The 18,507-nt window shown below is 35.6% G+C and overlaps 1 protein-coding gene across 7 annotated transcripts in view; it reads left to right on the top strand.

Annotated features, from left to right (window-relative positions):
* Positions 1-18,507, top strand: part of LOC141387633 (uncharacterized) — a 134,841-nt gene that overhangs the window by 92,076 nt on the left and 24,258 nt on the right. The window contains exon 2 of one of the 7 annotated variants that reach the window (XM_073957580.1): positions 5,975-6,260. The exons of the other annotated variants lie outside the window; for them this stretch is intronic. Coding sequence (XP_073813681.1) covers positions 6,236-6,260 — 25 coding nt within the window. The 5' untranslated portion in view covers positions 5,975-6,235. The remainder of the gene's footprint in view (positions 1-5,974; positions 6,261-18,507) is intronic. 7 annotated transcript variants of the gene reach the window in all.

Here is an 18,507-nt window from a genome sequence, read left to right as displayed (position 1 = left end):
TTCGATGAAAATGTCAAAATATTCCACATAATTGAAAATTTTGAGTTTTTGTTAGGTACCGGAAGGCGTTGTCCAATTTAGTCCATCTTCAAACTTAATTTAAGTTTGCGAGAAATATTACGATGTGCAAAAGTTGGACCAATGTCAGTCACTCCTTTGGATAGTTATCGTGCCCATCGGTCATTTTTATTTTAGTTATTGTGGAATTGCCCACAAAAAATAACCTTATATCGCTTTAAATCAAACCGCAAAGAGTACTTTCGGTAAAAATATCAAAAAGATCATCGAACAACCTTAAGGTTTCAGCGAACATTTTGAACTCTTGCGAGGGAAGTACCCGAAGTTGTCATCCGATACAGACCTTCTTGGAAGTTGATGTACGTTTGGAAGAAATTTCACGATATCCCAGTTTCGACCAAGTTAAGATGTCGTCCTCATCAGTAATTTAAGTTGTTGTCGGCAGGATGTTTAAAACTTTTGGGCCATTATCTCAGAAAGTATATTTGAAACTTTTAGGCGGGAGATGGTGAAGAAAATAGACTAGATTGACCAAATTTTACGGGGACCAAATTTTGGACCAAATCGGTGGATCCGTTCGATAGTAATCATGCGCTCAAATTGTCTGAAACGGATTTCATCCAAACATACATGGGATCTAACACCATAATTCGATTAGACATATTAGCCTAAAGGCTAAGGTTTTCATAAACACATATTTCTTGTTTTCTGGGTCTGGGTCTTTACCACCGGATATATAGGTTTCCAGAATTTAAAATTTGTGTTAAATGACGATTAGCAACCCTTGTATCAAATCCAGGCAGACAGACAGATAGGCATGACTAAGTCGACTGAAATGGAATTGGTTCAAACACATATTTATGTATGTGGAGTTTAAAACTACATATTTAGTCTTCGTTGAGGGTATTTCCACCAGAAATATGTCGGAATAGGTCCACGTCTTCATAAAGCTCACATAGAAAGGTTCCTCCCGATTTTCGGTATTTTAAAGGTTGCGGCCTCAATATCGCACCGAAACGGCTGAAATTTGGTATTGAGTATCCACCAGAAATTGGTCGGCATAGGTCCCTATTTTCGATATTTGAAGGTTGAGGCCTCAATATCACACCGAAATGGCTGAAATTTGATATTTAGTCTTCGTTGGAGCTACAAAACTTTCCACGAGAAATTTGTCGGTATAGACCAGTCTACGCCTTCATATATGCTCAATAGAATGGTCCCTCCCGATTTTCTGTAGTTTGAAGGTTTCAGCGTCATTATCAAACCGAAATTTATGAAATTTGGTATCTAGTCTTCGATGGTGATATAACAAATTCCAGAAGAGAATTATCGGTATATGTCCATGTTTTCATATAGCCCCATAAAACTGTACCTCCCCATTTTCGGTATTTTGAATGTTGTGCCCTTAATATCGAACTGGAATGAACGAAATTGGTATTCATTGGTCTTCTTCATCCAGAAATTGTTTCGATACATTTTTGGTTTTCTCTTAGTTTTAGCCTCATTGTAAAAGGTACAAAGCATCCCTTGCAAAAAAATCAGACAGTATATGTCCATATTTTGGTATAGCCAACGTATAAGGAAGGAATTTGTTGTTTATTGGAATTTTGTGTTCCCAGAAGATAGAAAACTTATTCGCAAAAAACTATCTATATATGTATATCCAGATTTTAGTCTAGCCACCATGAACCGGTATTGTCCAATTTTATGTGCTTCGAGAGTTTTTGTTTTTGTGCTGTCAGAGGATACAAAAGTCCAATTCGGAAAATTCTAAATATTCTTCATTGCTCTAAAGGGTTTTGCTACATTTTCCTTCTGAAGTGGATGTAACTTGCTATTTTGGACTCTCAATGTGTAGAAATCCTCCAAGCAGGAAACTATCAATATAAAACAAGTAAAAAATTATCAGTCAGCTTTGCCGACAGATATATAACCTCAGCTTACTTTTTTTCAAAAAAAAATTTATGGGCATATGAACCGACAGAAATATGGATTGGATTAGAGCTCAAACATTTGCGGGGGATAGGGCTTCTGTACCATACTAGCCTACGAAAAGCATAATATCGGGCCATTAGGAAAACCTTCGGTGAAAATGTCCAAAGGATCCTCGAATAGACTCTTAGATACACAAAAATTTTGAACATTTGTATGGGTGGTATCCCAAGGATTGGACCGATAGGGCCCAAATTTGAACAAACACTAAGCTTGGACAAAATATTTCGAAATCGATAATTTGGAACAATTCGGTTGCTACGTTTGTGAGATATTGCGCTTATCATTTTAGCGAATATTTTCGAACTTTTCTGGGAGAGCTACCGGAAGGAGTGTACCTATAAGCACTAACTTCGAATTTCATATTATACTCGAAGAAATATTACAAGATCCAAAGTGTGGACGAACGCAGTATTCGGTTCGAGTTCTCCAGCCACTACATATGGTGACATAGAGTTTTTTACAACTTTCGGGCTGTTTTCTCAAGAAGTATGGACTTGCCCCTGAAAAAAACTTTTACTGTCGTAATTGAGGCAGCGAATGCAAGTTGCTTCAACAAAAATCAAAGTGATTCGAGAGCAGTGTTTAAAGTGAATTTATCCAACATTTTGTGTGGGAGGTACCCGAAGGAGTGGACAAATATACTCCATATTCGAGCCTGATCTATATCTGGAAGATATATTAGGATGTGTAAAGTATGGACCAAATAGGTCACTCCCATCAAGAGTTATCGTGCGCACAATTTTTCCGAACATTTTTGAACTTTTTTGGGGGAGGTACCTGAAGGAGTGGACCGATATGGCTTATCTTCGAACTTAAACTAAGTTTGCACAAAATATTACGAAGGCCACACTTTGGACCGAATCGGTAGATCCGTTCGAGAGTTATCTTGCTCTCCAACCACTACACGCGGTGTCATAGGGGTTGTTTGCACCTTTAAGGCTATTTTCTCAGGAAGTATGGACTTGTCCTTGATGAAACTGGTACCGTCGTATGGGGGCAGTGAATACATGTAGTTACAACAAAAATCAACTCGATTTGAGAGCAGGTCCTAAACTGAATTTTTCCGAAATTTTGTGTGGAATCTCATCTAAGTCTGGTAGGAATTTCACGATATGCATGGATCAGAGAGTTTATTTGCACACGTATCTATTTGAGCGGGCAATTGACACTTGAGTATAAAATGCTTCTTGTTGAAAAACAAGAAACAAGGGAACTGATGAAGATCTGTGCCGAGATCTGAAACTATAGTCTTCCCGGCCTTACCCCATGGTTTTAATAAAATATTAAAACAACGACTATGGGATTAAGCCTGACTATTTTGAAAAACAAACAAAAAATCAATATAATATTGTCATTATTCGAAGAACTTAGTACTTTCATAAGCGAATGGAAACGAATTGTTCCTATTCACATCAATACTGATCGTGGTGGAGGGTATAAAATGTTCGGTCCAACCGATCTTAACGCTGTTCTTAACTGTTATTAGTCTTTGAGTGAATTATGACCGTTGAGTTTGTAGCATTTGTAGCATGAACAGATTCCACACCTGTTACAGAACAAGCAAAATGGCATAAGTTCGGCTGGGCATAACATGTTATACCCTGCATTGATAATGGTAATAGCATTCACTAGAGTTGATGAATTTTCCACGAATATCACATAAAGGACCTGAGTAAACTTCCCTCATAAAAAATAGTGGTGTCCAATTCTATTCCAGCTCATTGAAAGCCTATCCGTATTAAGAAAAGTTTTACTTGACTGACATATCAGGATTGAATTGATGAAAAATAAAGATTAAATAATTATTTTTCATTAACGCCCAATTTGCCAAAAAAAATTGGCTGCACAAAAATAATAATAGCAAAGTAAAACAAACAACCAACAAATTTCTGCTGCGCTACTAATAATTAGTTGTTGTTCATGAAGATATTAATCTGGAGCTGCGCATCATTTTAATGAGACATTTTATCATTTTACGATTTTTATTACTCCATGTTACTCCACATTTTGTTATTTAATTATTAGCGAAGTGGAGAGTTTGTGTTGTTGTTGCTACTCTTTGCATTTCTTTTTCTACGTTGCTAATGCTCAGTCAAGAGTAAAGTGCATCAACCGCTTTTATTATCGGTATGTGATATTTAATAAAAATAACAACAAGAAGAAAAGGAGTAACAACTCAAGAGAGCTATTGACAGTAGCTTTCTATAAGAAAAAAAAAAACAAAAATCAAAAACATTTGGTACAGTGGCTAAGAATCACTCATGTCTTTCTGTAAAGTCATATTCAAGCCAATATTAATCCCATATATATTTTCCCATATATATTTTCGCCCGATTTCACATATTTGCTGCACCAAACACGCTATGTACGTCCAATTTTGATGAAACTTTGAATGTGTGACTGAATTTTGTCTACAAATAAGTGTGCAAAATTATATTGAAATCGGTCCGGATTTGGATATAGCTCCCATATATATTTTCGGCCGATTTCACGTGTTTCCTGTACCACACACGCTATATATGTCCGATTTCGATGAAATTTGGAATGTGTGACTGAATTCAGTCTAGAAATAAATGAGCCAAATTATATCGAAATCGGTTCCGATTTGGATATAGCTCCCATATATATGTTCGCCCGATTTCACGTATTTGCTGCACCAAACACGCTATATACGTCCGATTTTGATGAAATTTGGAATGTTTGACTGAATTCGGTCTAGAAATAAGTGTGGCAAATTATATCTAAATCGGTTCCGATTTGGATATAGCTCCCATATATATTTTCGGCCGATTTCACGTATTTTATGTACCAAACACGCTATATTTTTCCGATTTCGATGAAATTTGGAATGTGTGACCGAATTCAGTCTAGAAATAAATGTGCCAAATTATATAGAAATCGGTTCAGATTTGGATATAGCTCCCATATATATTTTGGGCCCAACACGCTATATATTTCCGATTTCGATGAAATGTGGAATGTGTGACTGAATTCAGTCTAGAAATAAATGTGCCAAATTATATCGAAATCGGTTCAGATTTGGATATAGCACCCATATATATTTTCGGCCGATTTCGTGCATTTTCTGCTCCAAACACGATATATTAGTCCGATTTCAATGATATTTGGAATGTGTGACTGAATTCGGTCTGGAAATGAATGTGGCAAATTGTATCAAAATCGGTTAAGATCTGGATATAGCTCCGATTTATATTTTACATATTCACAGTGGTGTAGGGTATCATATAGTCGGCCCCGCCCGACTTTGATCCTTTCCTTACTGGTTTTCTCATAAAACCAGAGGTTTGCTTTCTTTGAATGACTGTTCATTTATTTGAAATATTTTACCTCAACAAATCCCACTGTGCGTAAACGTTTATTAATTCTTCTACGTTCATTCGCTTAACAGTTTGTGCAGCAAATTTTAAAGCAGCATACTTACGTCTAAGTAATTGTTCGGATTGACTAAAGTTATTTTTTCCGATTTAATATTTTTCAACACCATCAGCAATAGCATGAAAATCTTTGCGATGATAATGCACATCATCGTCTTGATAATGATCATTGGCATTACTATTTTTTTCATAATTGCCGACGTTCCATGGCATTAGATAATTTCCCAACGAAGAAAAATTACAACTTAATATCAGCAGAAATAGTGCACAAAATAACATCGGTATGAACGTAACAGAGATTTCTTCATTACTTTCTTTAGTTGTAAGAAAAACAATTGTGGTTTCAAATAAATAAGTTTATTCCTAAAAAATATACCTAACACATTATAATTATAAGAAAAACAAAGAAAATAATGTCTAAAAGAACTCAAATATAATTCCAAAAATTGTTTAAAATAAAAATAGAAAGATTATTAGACCAGTGTCATTTGCTTATTCTGCGTAATTAAAAAATGTAAATTCAAATCAAATCGAATTACAATAATTTGTTATTATTGATTTTTGAGATTATTATCAAATTGTTATTTGTCTGAGTGTCAGCATCTTTAAAACGTGTTTGCGAGTGAAATACGACGACAACAACTACGAATACGAACGTATTAAGAAATTTAAATTAATAAAACAAATAGTCGTGTGCTAAATAATCATTGTGCAGTGTGGGGATTTCCAGACATCCCGAAAAAAAATAAAAAAAAATTGTGCAAACTTAAAAATATTGCAAGAACTATTGACGCTGCTATACATCATTGTGGAACAAAGAAATTCTTATGGATTATCATAAAACTTGCAATGGTAATTATTTAATAATAATTATATATTAAGATTAAAGATTTTATAAGGCAATGAGTATGTTAATGCGTATCCGAATTTGAATGTGTCCAAAAGTTAAAATATGAAATTCCTTTCTAAAGGCCGGATGTTACTTATAGCCCAGTCAAAATAAACATGGTTTAAGCTGAAAATACATCCCACGTTTGTTGGGCTTTGAAAAAAAAAACAACAACAACAAGGCGACGCCGACACCAAAGTCCAGCGTTGATATGTTTGCCGGCATATATTTCAAATGAATTTGAATTTTTCGGCATCATGCCGAACAGTGTAAAAATGGCCAAAAAGACACAAAACTTTATCCATACGTTGGATGTGTGTTTCAGTTTTACCAGGGTCCTAAAAGTCCCCATCGATCCCATGTGTGCAAAAAAAGTTATTCGGGGTCAAAGGTCATTTTGGATGAATTACTCAGTTTTTTTTTTTTTTTTGATTTTTCTCAAAAACGGTAAGACTTAGCAAAAACCGGCTAAAGTAAAAATTATAGATATAAAAATTGTCTTTATGATTTTTTAAAACGACTTACCATTTTCGAGATTTTGCTATCTAAAGGTCAAATTAAAAATTAGCCGCGTAAGTACATTATGAGGCGAACCGATTAAAATAACCACACTATGTGTTAGGTATTTTCATAAGCTTTCAAACGATATCAGTAAAACCGGGTCTAAACCGGTTTTTGAACCTGGCCTTTCGGTTCGAATAACCGGCGAACCGCCGCCCACGAAAATTTTATTTTTCCGTAATCAGCACAACAAAACTTCAAAAAAAAAATCGGAGTGTTTTCCTTGGGGTCCTTCCCGTTGGTCCTTTGATAACTCATGTGGGTTAAGTCGACTATTTTTGTATAAAATGCCTCTAACATGGAAAAACTCTACTAAACACGCTCCGTTTTTGTTGGAATTTTGTTTAAAATATAGGTATAATTTCGCTCTTCAATGAAACATATATTTTCTTGGGGGGGCACACCCGGTTACTTCGGTTATTTTAGCCGGTTCGTCTGAATACGTGCATATTCCCTTATATATGCACAAAAATTATGTGTTTTTTACAACAGCTATATCTCAAGAATTGTTCCTTCTAGGAAAAAAATTATAAAGACCAAACTTGTAGATAATTTTTCTGTCTACAATATTAACTCTAGTCACTTTTTGATTAGACACACAGTTTTCAAAAAATAAATCCGAAAACCTAAAAACCCCTTAAAATTTGACCTTTGACCCCAAATAAATTTTTTTGCACACATGGGATCGTGGGAATTTTTGCTATTTCAATGTCTATTTTGACTGGGCTATTAATCTCGTAATATTTAAAGATTCTATAAAGTAGCAAGTAAAAATGTGTTAAGTTCTGCCCGGCCGAACTTTTTATACCCTCTACCATGAAATATTATGAATTAAAATAAAATAAATAGGAAATCTGGGAATCCTAATTACCAATTGCAGCAAATTTGGGTCGAAAATGTACATAGATTACGAATTAAAAATACCTGAAATCGGCCGGTGTGGTTATGTGTGGGCTATATCCTATCGTATATTAGGTGGAGTAGTTTTTTTACCTCTGGAAACCCAAATACTAATTAATTAATTAATTATTACATATTAGACAATTGAAAAAAAGAACAACACAATTATTTTTTTCTTTTCCTCTTCGCTTGCTACGTTGGTTAACAACAACAAAGCACGAAACACACGTGTTTGGCCAAAGCTTCTGCGTCTCCTATTACACCATACACTCAGCTCTTTGTTATAAAACAGCATTCCGCAACCGCGAGAGCTCTGTTGTTACTCTCTTTGACAAAAATCCTCTCTCCACCCATAACAAATATGTTCTAACATAAAAAATATGTTGGTACCCAAACAAATAAAATTGAGATATGTTACAAAATGTTGCAAACATATATTTGTTTGGGCACAAACAAATTTTGTTTGGATCCAAACATATATTTGTTTGCAACCAGTCCCAAACAAATATTTGTTTGGATCCAAACATATTTCTAACATATATTTTTTCTGCGTGTAAGTACTAAGTAATAGCTAATTCGGTCGGACAATTTTATAATACTTGAAAGCGAGAGGTACCGTACCAAAATTTTTAATGCATGCGTTTTTCGATCACTGAGAAACATAACTGTAAAATTACAACCAATTTAGACCGAAAATATTGATACAAACACAATTAGCGCTGGAGAAGTTCTTTGGTTAAATGGGGCCATTACAGAATGTGGACCTATGTCCACAATTCTGTTGGAAAGGTGTTTTGAAATCCTAAATGCTAAATTACATCTAATTCGGTCCGCAAATTTAGGTGAAATCCTAAAAATAACCAAAATCGGGAGTTAGTTCGGTCAAAAAATCTAGATAAAATGCTCAAAATACCGAAAGTCGGGTAGTACCGTCAGATGCCGTGACATAACTTCAAAACTCTGCAATGCATAGCGGACATAACCCCCACAATAATTAGTTGGGAAAATACCCAAAATCGGGAGTTAGTTCGGTCAAAAATCGAGATAAAATTCTCAAAATGCCAAAAGTCGGGTAGTACCGTTAGATGCCCCGACATAACTCCCAAACTCCGCAATGCATAGCGGACATAACCCTCAAAATTCGTTGGGAGTTATGTCCGTGAAGCAAAACGTGACATAAATCTCACAAAAAATTGCTTAATTTAGCTTGCTTCTGATTTCATAAAACTATTTAAAACTAACGTTTTACCAGACTATGGTATTCGAAGAAGATATTTCGTATACATACAAATGTGAACACAAATTTTGGGGCAGAGGTAATTCCTTTTGTAGATGAAAGCTCTTGGTGAGTATATTAAGAACCCCGAAGGACAGATCCGCCGTGAATCGAACTTCCGCGTTATGGCGTGATGAAGTTTTTGCTAGAGACCCTGTAAGCCATCAGGAATTAGCGTTATACATATATTTGTTCACTGTTGCGACAAAATCGATTAGTTGTCAATGAGAGCCGTACCTAAAATTTTCTGTACGACATTTTTGCAGAACATTTCGAAGCTGAAAAACGTCAACTTGTGGTACTTTTATAGCGACTCTTAAAAAACAAAAAGGACATTGAAGGAAGCGAGTTAGAAGGTCGAAATGCTCTATGAAAACAATCCTCATTTTATTTGACTGAAGAGATGTCATCTCAAAAATAAGCTAAAGCAACAGTGAACAAATATATGTATAACGCTAATTCCTGATGGCTTACTGGGTCTCTAGCAAAAACTAACTTCATCACGCCATAACGCGGAAGTTCGACTCACGGCGGATCTGTCCTTCGGGGTTCTTAATATACTCACCAAGGCCTTTCTTCCCCAAGAGGAATTTTCCGTGCCCCAGACTTTCACCTCCATTTTGTTGCACAGTGTTATTTATTAATATTTCATAATAATAATAACGATTTTGATCGGTTTGATATCTGTAAACCACAAGCCGAGAAAAAAAAGAAATTTTACCTTGCCGATTTTGACCTTGCAGGTGACGTTTGATGAATTTACGTGTTAATTTCTGTTCTTTAAGATAAGGGCTACAACTTTCCTCCTGAGATAAATTCAAATTTCCTAACGGGTTGGAAGATATAGTCCTGTCAAATGACCCCTTTTGACATTAAAACATCAAACTTTTCGAGGCCTATAACCGCAAAAGTTGACGCAATAAATAATAAAAAAACGGCGACACACATGTCTTCTCTTTTTTGGTCTTCTACTACGCTGCGGTGTCAGAATATGGTTAATAACTTTCGTGTTGCATAGTGTAATTGACCACATTTTCCATATATGTTTTTTTGGGTCTCCGACAATATTTCGATGTGTTACACACAGAAAAAAAGGCCTCTCTAACATTTGTCCCAAACATATTTTGCAGCAAACATATATTTTTGTTTGCAAGTAGTCCCAAACATAACATATGCTTGGGTCCTACAAACAAATATATGGTTGGGTGCAAACAAATATATGTTTGGGTGCAAACAAATACAAACCCAAAAGTCACAAAGAAAACAAACACATGCACCAGTGGGCGCTTTCTATGAGCAGAGCGTAAGTGTCAATGTGAAACACATTGAAATGTATGCTCACTTGCTGTCAGCAAGCGCTCACTGGCTATCTCTAGCATATACACACATTTATAAATGGTGGTGTTTTATTGAAAGGCATAGAAAAAAAGCAAAAGCACAACAGACACATACTTACTTACTTAGCTGACCCATTACAGAACATTTGTTCCATAGACCGAACTAAGAAAATATCTCCAATTCTCTCTGTTTCGTGCTTCGCTTTTTGGAATACCGCGTCTTGTCATCTCTTCATCCACTTGTTTGCGCCATCTATTCTTTGGCCTGCCAATTCTGCGTGCACCGCAATGTGTCTCGAATTGATACGCCTTTTTAGCGGGTTCATCATCGATCACTCTTATGATATGGCCTAGCCAACGCAATCGCTGCATCTCGATACGTCGTCTCGATAATGTCGTTGTACAGCAGATACAGCGTGGTTCATACGACGTCGATATTCACCGTCAGCGCAGATCGGTCCGTAGATCTTTCGAAAATTTTTTCTCTCAAACACGCAAAGCACTGCCTTATCTGCTTGCGCAAGTACCCAGGCTTCGGAACCATACATCAGCACGGGTAGTATCAGTGTTTTGTAAAGCGTTATTTTTGTTTGACGAGTTGTGGCTTTGTTTTTAAAGTGCTTACTTAAGCCAAAGTAGCATATGTTGGCCAATATAATTCTTCTTTTTATTTCACAACTGATGTCATTTACTAACTCAAAAGTCGTTTACTACCTCAAAATTATAGGAACCAACTTCAACAGTTGGTCCGATCTCAATGGACGCATTGCGCGTCGACACCATCAACTTGGTCTTTTCGCCGTTTACCGCCAGACCCACTTTAGCAGATTCTCCTTCGACCTTCATAAAGGTACGGTTACTTCTTTTACTGATGGTCCCATGATGTCTATATCATCAGCGTAAGCAAGTAACATGTGGCTATTGGTGTAGATTGTGCCACTTATTTTGACGTTTGCCTCTCGTATAACCTTTTCTAGCAGGATGTTGAAAAGATCACACCAAATGCTGTCTCCTTGCCTGAAACCTCTTTTGGTACAAAACTCTTCGGAGAGGTTCTTTCCTATTTTAACTGAAGATTTTGTGTCAGTTAGAGTCATTTAACAAAGCCGAATGAGCATTGCGGGGATACCAAATTCAGACATTGCTTGGAATACCTTTGAACGCAGCGGGCTGTCGAAGGCTGCTTTATAATCGACAAAAACGTGGTAGGTGTCGATCTGCATCTCTTGGGTCTTCTCCAGGATTTGCCGCAGGGTAAATATCTGGCCAATGATGGACTTGCCAGGTCTAAAGCCGCATTGGTATGGTTCAAATATTTTCGTTGACCATGGGCTTTAGTCGTTCGCACAATATCCCTGACACTATTTTGTTGGGTGCCACCGTGGTGCAATGGTATGCACACCCGCCTTGCACACATAAGGTCGTGGGTTCGATTCCCCGGCCAGGCGACATCAAAACATTTTTCAACGGTGGCAAAATACCCCTCAGTAATGTTGGCGACATTTCCTGAGTATTTCAGCCATGTAAAACTTCTCTACAAAAGTGTTGTCTTAGACAAGCCGTTCGGACTCGGCGATAAACTGTAGGTCCCATATCATTGAGCTAATATGAATCGGGGTGCACTCATTGATATGAGAGAAGTCTCCCTTGTCCCTTATGGGATGTTTGTGGAACAATTATATATTATTATTTTGTAGGCGATAGGGAGAAGACCAATGCCCCTATAGTTGGAGTATAAAGTCTTATCTCCTTTCGCGCGTTCTTCCTGCCATATGGAGCTAACTAGCTGATGCATATACCTTATCAGCTTGTCGACTTCGGTTTTAAACAGCTCGGCTGGTAGGTCATCAGCTCCTGCTGCCTTATTATTCTTCAGCCGGTTTATTGCTGTCTTTACCTCATCTTGGCCGGGTGGTATACATTCAATACCATCTTCTGGGATTGGATCTGTGGTATCTTCGTCGACTTCGCTAATATTGGATACCAACAGTTTGGAAAAGTGCTCTTTCCATATCCTTAGCACACTATCTGTATCAGTTACCAGATTTGAGCACATGTAAAAGCGTTGCGTTATTTGGTAACGTTTTACATGCGCTCAAATGAATTGTTGAATCCCTTTTCCCACTCCGATTTAGACACCTCCAAAGCATGGTTTTTGAACGATTTTACAGCATCTTCTGGCTACGAAAATCGTTGACCACGCCTTTTTGATATGCTGGAATCAAATAAAGTCATTGGATCCCCAGTCAGGACTGTATGGCGGATGACCCATCAATTCCACGTTTTGTCCGGTCAAGCAGGCGCTGAATTGTCGTTTGAAGCACAATGATCGTTTTTATTCATTATTTCTTTGCACCAATAGACAAGAGCCTCTTTTTCAGCGATTGTTAGTTGGTGGAAGAAATGCCCAAGGATGCCTCTATCTCACGGTATATAACATGGCGATCTTGCATTATCCGTTCCCGCATGGCTTAATTTTGTTCTGGTACAACGGCCGATCACGACCTTCGATTTTTGGCTAGTGTCGGCCACGATTGAATCCATTAAACCAGTTTTTCACAGTGTTATAGGATGGCCCTTTATCAACGTACAAAGATTTAATTTGAACGATGCACTTTAACCAACGTAGCAAGCGAAGAGGAAAAGAAAAAAAATGGTATTAAATATGTTGGTCTTTTTTCATCAGTGTTCTAGAGAACATCGTTGAGCAAAGACGGTAAAGTGAGTGAATTGAAGCAAAAAGGTAAATGGAAATATTTTATTGGTCAAGGAGGAAATCGCATTTAATATTGGTAATTACATCAATACATTTTTCATATACATATGTATATTTGCAATATGGATGTACCTATTTATTACATTATATAATCATTTGATTCCAAATGCCGATTTCGCGCTGATGATTTGAACTTTGAAGAAAATGTGTTTTATTTCACAACAAGGAGAAGCGTTCAACGATGTTTCTATCAGGGTTTCGGAGTCGGAGTCTACGAGTCGGAGTCGAGCAATTTTGCTGGAGTCGGAGTCTGAGTCGAAAAAAATAACTCGACTCCGACTCCGGGCAAATTTTTTTCCACATTATAGAAATATAACATTAAATTTGGACAAGAACATTTTTTTAAAAATCATTATTTATTTTAAAAGAGAGGTATATATTATACTATTCATCCCATTTTGTTGATCCAATTGATTCGTTACATTTTTGGAAACAAAAGTAAAGTTCTATGACAATCGAATTAAGATTGGACCTTTAACCTCTTTCGTCAGAAGTCTTACTGGTCTTCTCACAAAGGTCTATTGGTATTCTCATCTTGTTTTTTATGAGAAGTCATCCTTGTCTTCTATTAAAGACATTGTGGACTCTATGGGAAATCTTACTGAATACCCTGTGACACAGAATGGAAGCAAAGATCTGGGGGAGGACAATTCCTTTTGGGAATTAGAGCCCCAATTGAGAACCCCAAAGGATACCATAGCTGAAATCATGACATAATGATTTTTTTGATTGACCGCTATCAATCATTGAGAAACTAGCTTTATATCAAAAATGTTCCACCGAAAATTATATGTAGGTTTCCCATTTCACGTTTTCATTGTCCTTTATCAGTTTTATCCGTTACTTTCTCAAAAAAACCGTATGTTTATGTATTTCGGTAAATTTCGCATAATCTATTAACTATATATCAAATTCGGATGGTTACGCCTCTGAATTAGGCATCGTAAATTTGTTGTTGGCCAACGACAGATTCATCCCGCCATAACTCAGATGTCTGACAAACGGCGAATATTTCTTCTAGGATTCATTATATACTCAATGAGGGGTTTAGATGTAGACATTCAAATTACCGGATCTGTCCGCCAGGAACAGATATAGTTCATGAGTATCCGAATTTTCTACACAATTAATTGCATATACGAAATTCAATGAAATACATAATCATAGAGTTTTCATGAGAAAGGATCGGGTAAAAGTGATAAAGGACTATGAAAACATGACAATGTCGACTTCTTGTCCTAGTGGACCGAACCTACATAAAATTTTCCTAGCAACATTTTTGTAGAATATTTTCATGCACGAAATCTCATCGTTTGCTAATTTTTCAGTTCCAAAAAACATCCATCTGCCTACGTGCTGATTTCAATAAAAGTATCCACTCCACACCAAAGTTCAAAATGTGAGCGCTGAATTGTAGTTTAAGGGGTGATCTCTATTTATAAATTTCAGAAAAAAATAGAAAGTATAAATAGCATAGAATATGTGGTCAAATTTTTAAGTCGATCTGAACAATAATGCCTCAGAATGAGCGTTGGATGGAAACAATTTATTTTATTTTGTATGTAGCATATAAACTGTGTTTTTCTCGAAATCGGCCACAAAAATATATGACAATTGGTTTATTAGTTTTCGAGATAGAGTTGGCACCGCAAAATGCTTTAATAAAAACAGGGTTTCGTAGACGGCCTCAAAACATCGTAATATTTTTCTCTTTCAGATGAAGAAAAAAATCTGCCAAAAAGTTACATAGTTTTCTCAAAAAAAAAAATATATATATGAAAAATGGCTTTTATTGAGCTTTGCAACTGTTCTCCTTTTAAGGCTAAGCACACTAAAATGTTGGCTTACACCCAGTTTGAAACTTGGTCGTTAATTGCTTAGAATTTTTATTGTATGTAGTCCTTACGATTTGTATTGCCCCTTCATTTTCACATATTTTGAAAGCTTAAAGATTTTCTCACGCGGAAGAATTCCGCCCGGAATATACTAGTGCAAAAAAAGGAAAACCGACAAAAAAATGTCTAACTTTGCTATTTTTCAATGTAAGATTCGGTAGAAACAGTATTGATATGTTCAAATGTATTCGAACGAATGCCCTATCTAATGAATATGTAAGGAAAAACTAACACATTAAAAAAAAAAGAAAAAGTTAAAAATGTGTGCACATTTTATTAATTTTTAGTGGTATAGGAATTTACTCTCGGAGTCGACCCGGAGTCGGAGTCGGAGCCGGAGTCGTGAAAAAAACTCGTCTAGAGTCGGAGTAGGAGTCGAGCCAAAAATACCTCGACTCCGAAACCCTGGTTTCTATATAATTTTTTCTTTTTAAAGTTTTGACTTTTTATAAGTTATTTCATTCAGTTGTTCTTTTATTAAAGTGTGTTATGTATTTCTATGGAATTGTGTATGTACCTATGTGTCTTTGTTGCTTTTGCTCTTTTTCTATGCTCTTCTGTGTACAGAAAAAAATGCCACCATACGTGACACTAACTTACCGTGGTAAGCAATTTGGTGGTCGAAATATTAACAATTTCACACGCATGTGCTCATGTTGACAACATTAGTGTTCAGAGTTCAAAAAGTAACAACAGGTGTGGTCAAAAAAACTTAAACACGCTTTGATTTAGGATCTTCTTTTTCCCACTGTCTACCGTAAGGAATGGACCGATATGGCCAATCTTTGAACTTGATCAAACTTTAATGAAAATACTAAGAGGACAACATTTTACACCAAATCGGTTGTCAATTCCATAGAGCATACGTCAAATAAAATCCATTGGATTTATTACGAGGTTTTATTTGACGTACATGCAATTGAATTCGAATTTAAATCCATTGGATTTCGTAAATCTAAGCGTACTATTAGCCCAAAGAGTAACGCTTTTTCGCGCTTCTCTCCCGTTAATAAAAAATGTGATTTTTTTCTAATAGAAATCAAATATGTATAAATATGTTTGTATGTCATATTTATTTTAAATGTTTATTTATTTATTGATCAAGCAAAAACACACAATAAAATAATTCTTTATAATAATAACGAAATAAGTATTTGGCCCGCCATATCATCCCGCAATAAATAAATCATCGTTGTTCTTATCATCACAGGCAAGCTTTGAGTCAATTTTTACTAAAAGCAAAGTGTGAGGGTGATAGAGAAACGGCGTCATGGTATTGTTTGGGAATTCATTGAAATGTGGAAAAATTAAATTTCCTACACGCCCTCTGTTTCTGATTTTTGTGATGACAAGCAAAAACAAAAGGCTCAATATCAGTCACTATAACAGACGGTGTTAAAGGCAGGCTGGGTAGAGTATATAAAAATATGTATTTTAATGTTAAACTATGTGATACAGCTATGGTTCAGCTCAACAATTAACTAACAACATTTTGGGAATTCCATAACGACACTCATTTTTAAGCAAATTTTTTTACAATCTCTTGGCTTCTCTTCCGCTAAACTGATATAGGTCATATTTTGCCAAACTCAATTAAAATAAGTTCACATTAATTTATATAATATTTTTTGTTTAGTTACTTATCAATGCGAAAATTGTTTTTATCTCACCAACAAAATCCCCCATTTAAATGTCTCCATAAAACTGCCAAATATTTGCGAACAATGAACTTTATCCTACATATGTATGTATGTGACTAAATATTTTGTATTTTTTAATTTTGTTGTTACTAACATTGTTATTGTTTTGTTTTCATTATAAATTACATAAAATTGTTTGCTATCATCATCCCATGAAGAAATTTGCTTGAGTGGCGTTCATCCACTTACTTCCTTCCGGACTTCCGAATAATATTTGTTTTAATTAAAAAAATAATAAGCAATTGTTTTTCCTTTTTTACAACTTTAGTGTTTTAACAACAATAAAGGTATTATCAGTTTATTAATGAACACCTTAAGACATGGTGTAGTGTTCCAGTGCTCTAAATAATAATCAATAAAATGAATTGCGGTTGTTTATTTAACTCGTTTACAATTCGAAATGTAATAAGTTTTGCATGGAATTATTTGCGATTGGAATTTGAAGAAGAAACCAAAAGTGGGTGTTTTATAGAATCTAACAAAAAAATGTGTGATGAGAAAGAAGCTTCCGAAACTGTAATAGCAATTGTGAAGTAAAGAGTTCCAAAGGAAATATTATCAGAAGAAAAGAGAGTAAATGTTAAAGGAGACCAGCATTATCTTTAACGGACGGAGATATACCCTAAGTCTCTGACCAAAAAAGAGGCAAACACAATAATTATGCCGTATATGAAATATATTGATTTTGCATTACTAATTTGCTTCAAAATACGTGGAATATGTAGGTACCGTAATGTGGGGCTATACCAAATCTTTGACATATACCAAAAATGTTTAGTAAGGAAACTAGGGAACTCGAAATAGAAGGACGGGATCGATGGAATCCATATTCCAACCTGATACATGACTGGATGCAATAATATAATGAGAAAAGTTTAAACTAATTAGAAACTGCCTGCTAGGATTTGGGGATTTGCCATTTTAGTTCGTGCCGTCAGGGTTTCTTGGAGCTTTTACACCATTATCTCAGGAAGTATGGGATCGTTAATAAATCACGGTCAAAGTTCAAATTTTTAGGTCTATTTTAGGTTTTCGCATTTTTTTTTTAAAAGAAAATGTTGTAGCTGTGAAAATTCTCTACAAGATTGACCTTTATGATATTTTCGTAGGTTCTACCATTTTTAAGATATAGAAGTTTAGGTCACATTTTTAGATTTTTTGTTAGGTTTTTACGATTTGCTTGAAACCGGTAAGTCTTATCGAAATGGGGCTAGAGAAAATATTAAAGCTGTGAAAATTCTCTGGCTTGGCTTTCGTAATTTTTTCCCAGTTTGTACCATTTTTCAGATATGTATATATATTCATCGACATAGATCTATGTTTTGGTATAGACTCCATATAACGGTACCTTCCGATTTTCGGTATTTTGAGGATTTTAGCTAGCTGTAATTTGACATTTAAGGTTCTCAGTGGTTACGAAACTTTTCCACCAAAAACCGTCAAGATAGGTCCATGTTATGGTATATCCCTTTTCACCTGGCTGAACACATTTTTTTAAATTAGATTAGATAATTTAGGCATTTGGGGTATCCATGGTCGAAAAATTGTTCCATCTAAAATTCAGAAAGGAAACTAATTAATTAAATAATTAATAAAGACTATTTTATGGTGGAGGGTATAAAAAATTCGGCCCGGCCAAACTTAGCTACTTTTTACTTATTGATTTCAACGGTATATTTGAAGAAGAAGCAAAAAAGAAGTTCAACAACAAAGAGAAAATATCTACGCCCGGTGGAACGCCCATTTATATCTTCAGGATTTCGTT

The sequence above is a fragment of the Musca autumnalis genome, unplaced genomic scaffold (assembly GCF_047663935.1).
Source record: "Musca autumnalis isolate F117 unplaced genomic scaffold, ASM4766393v1 scaffold_5, whole genome shotgun sequence".
Taxonomy (NCBI): domain Eukaryota; kingdom Metazoa; phylum Arthropoda; class Insecta; order Diptera; family Muscidae; genus Musca; species Musca autumnalis.
This window is presented reverse-complemented; position numbering and strand designations above follow the sequence as displayed.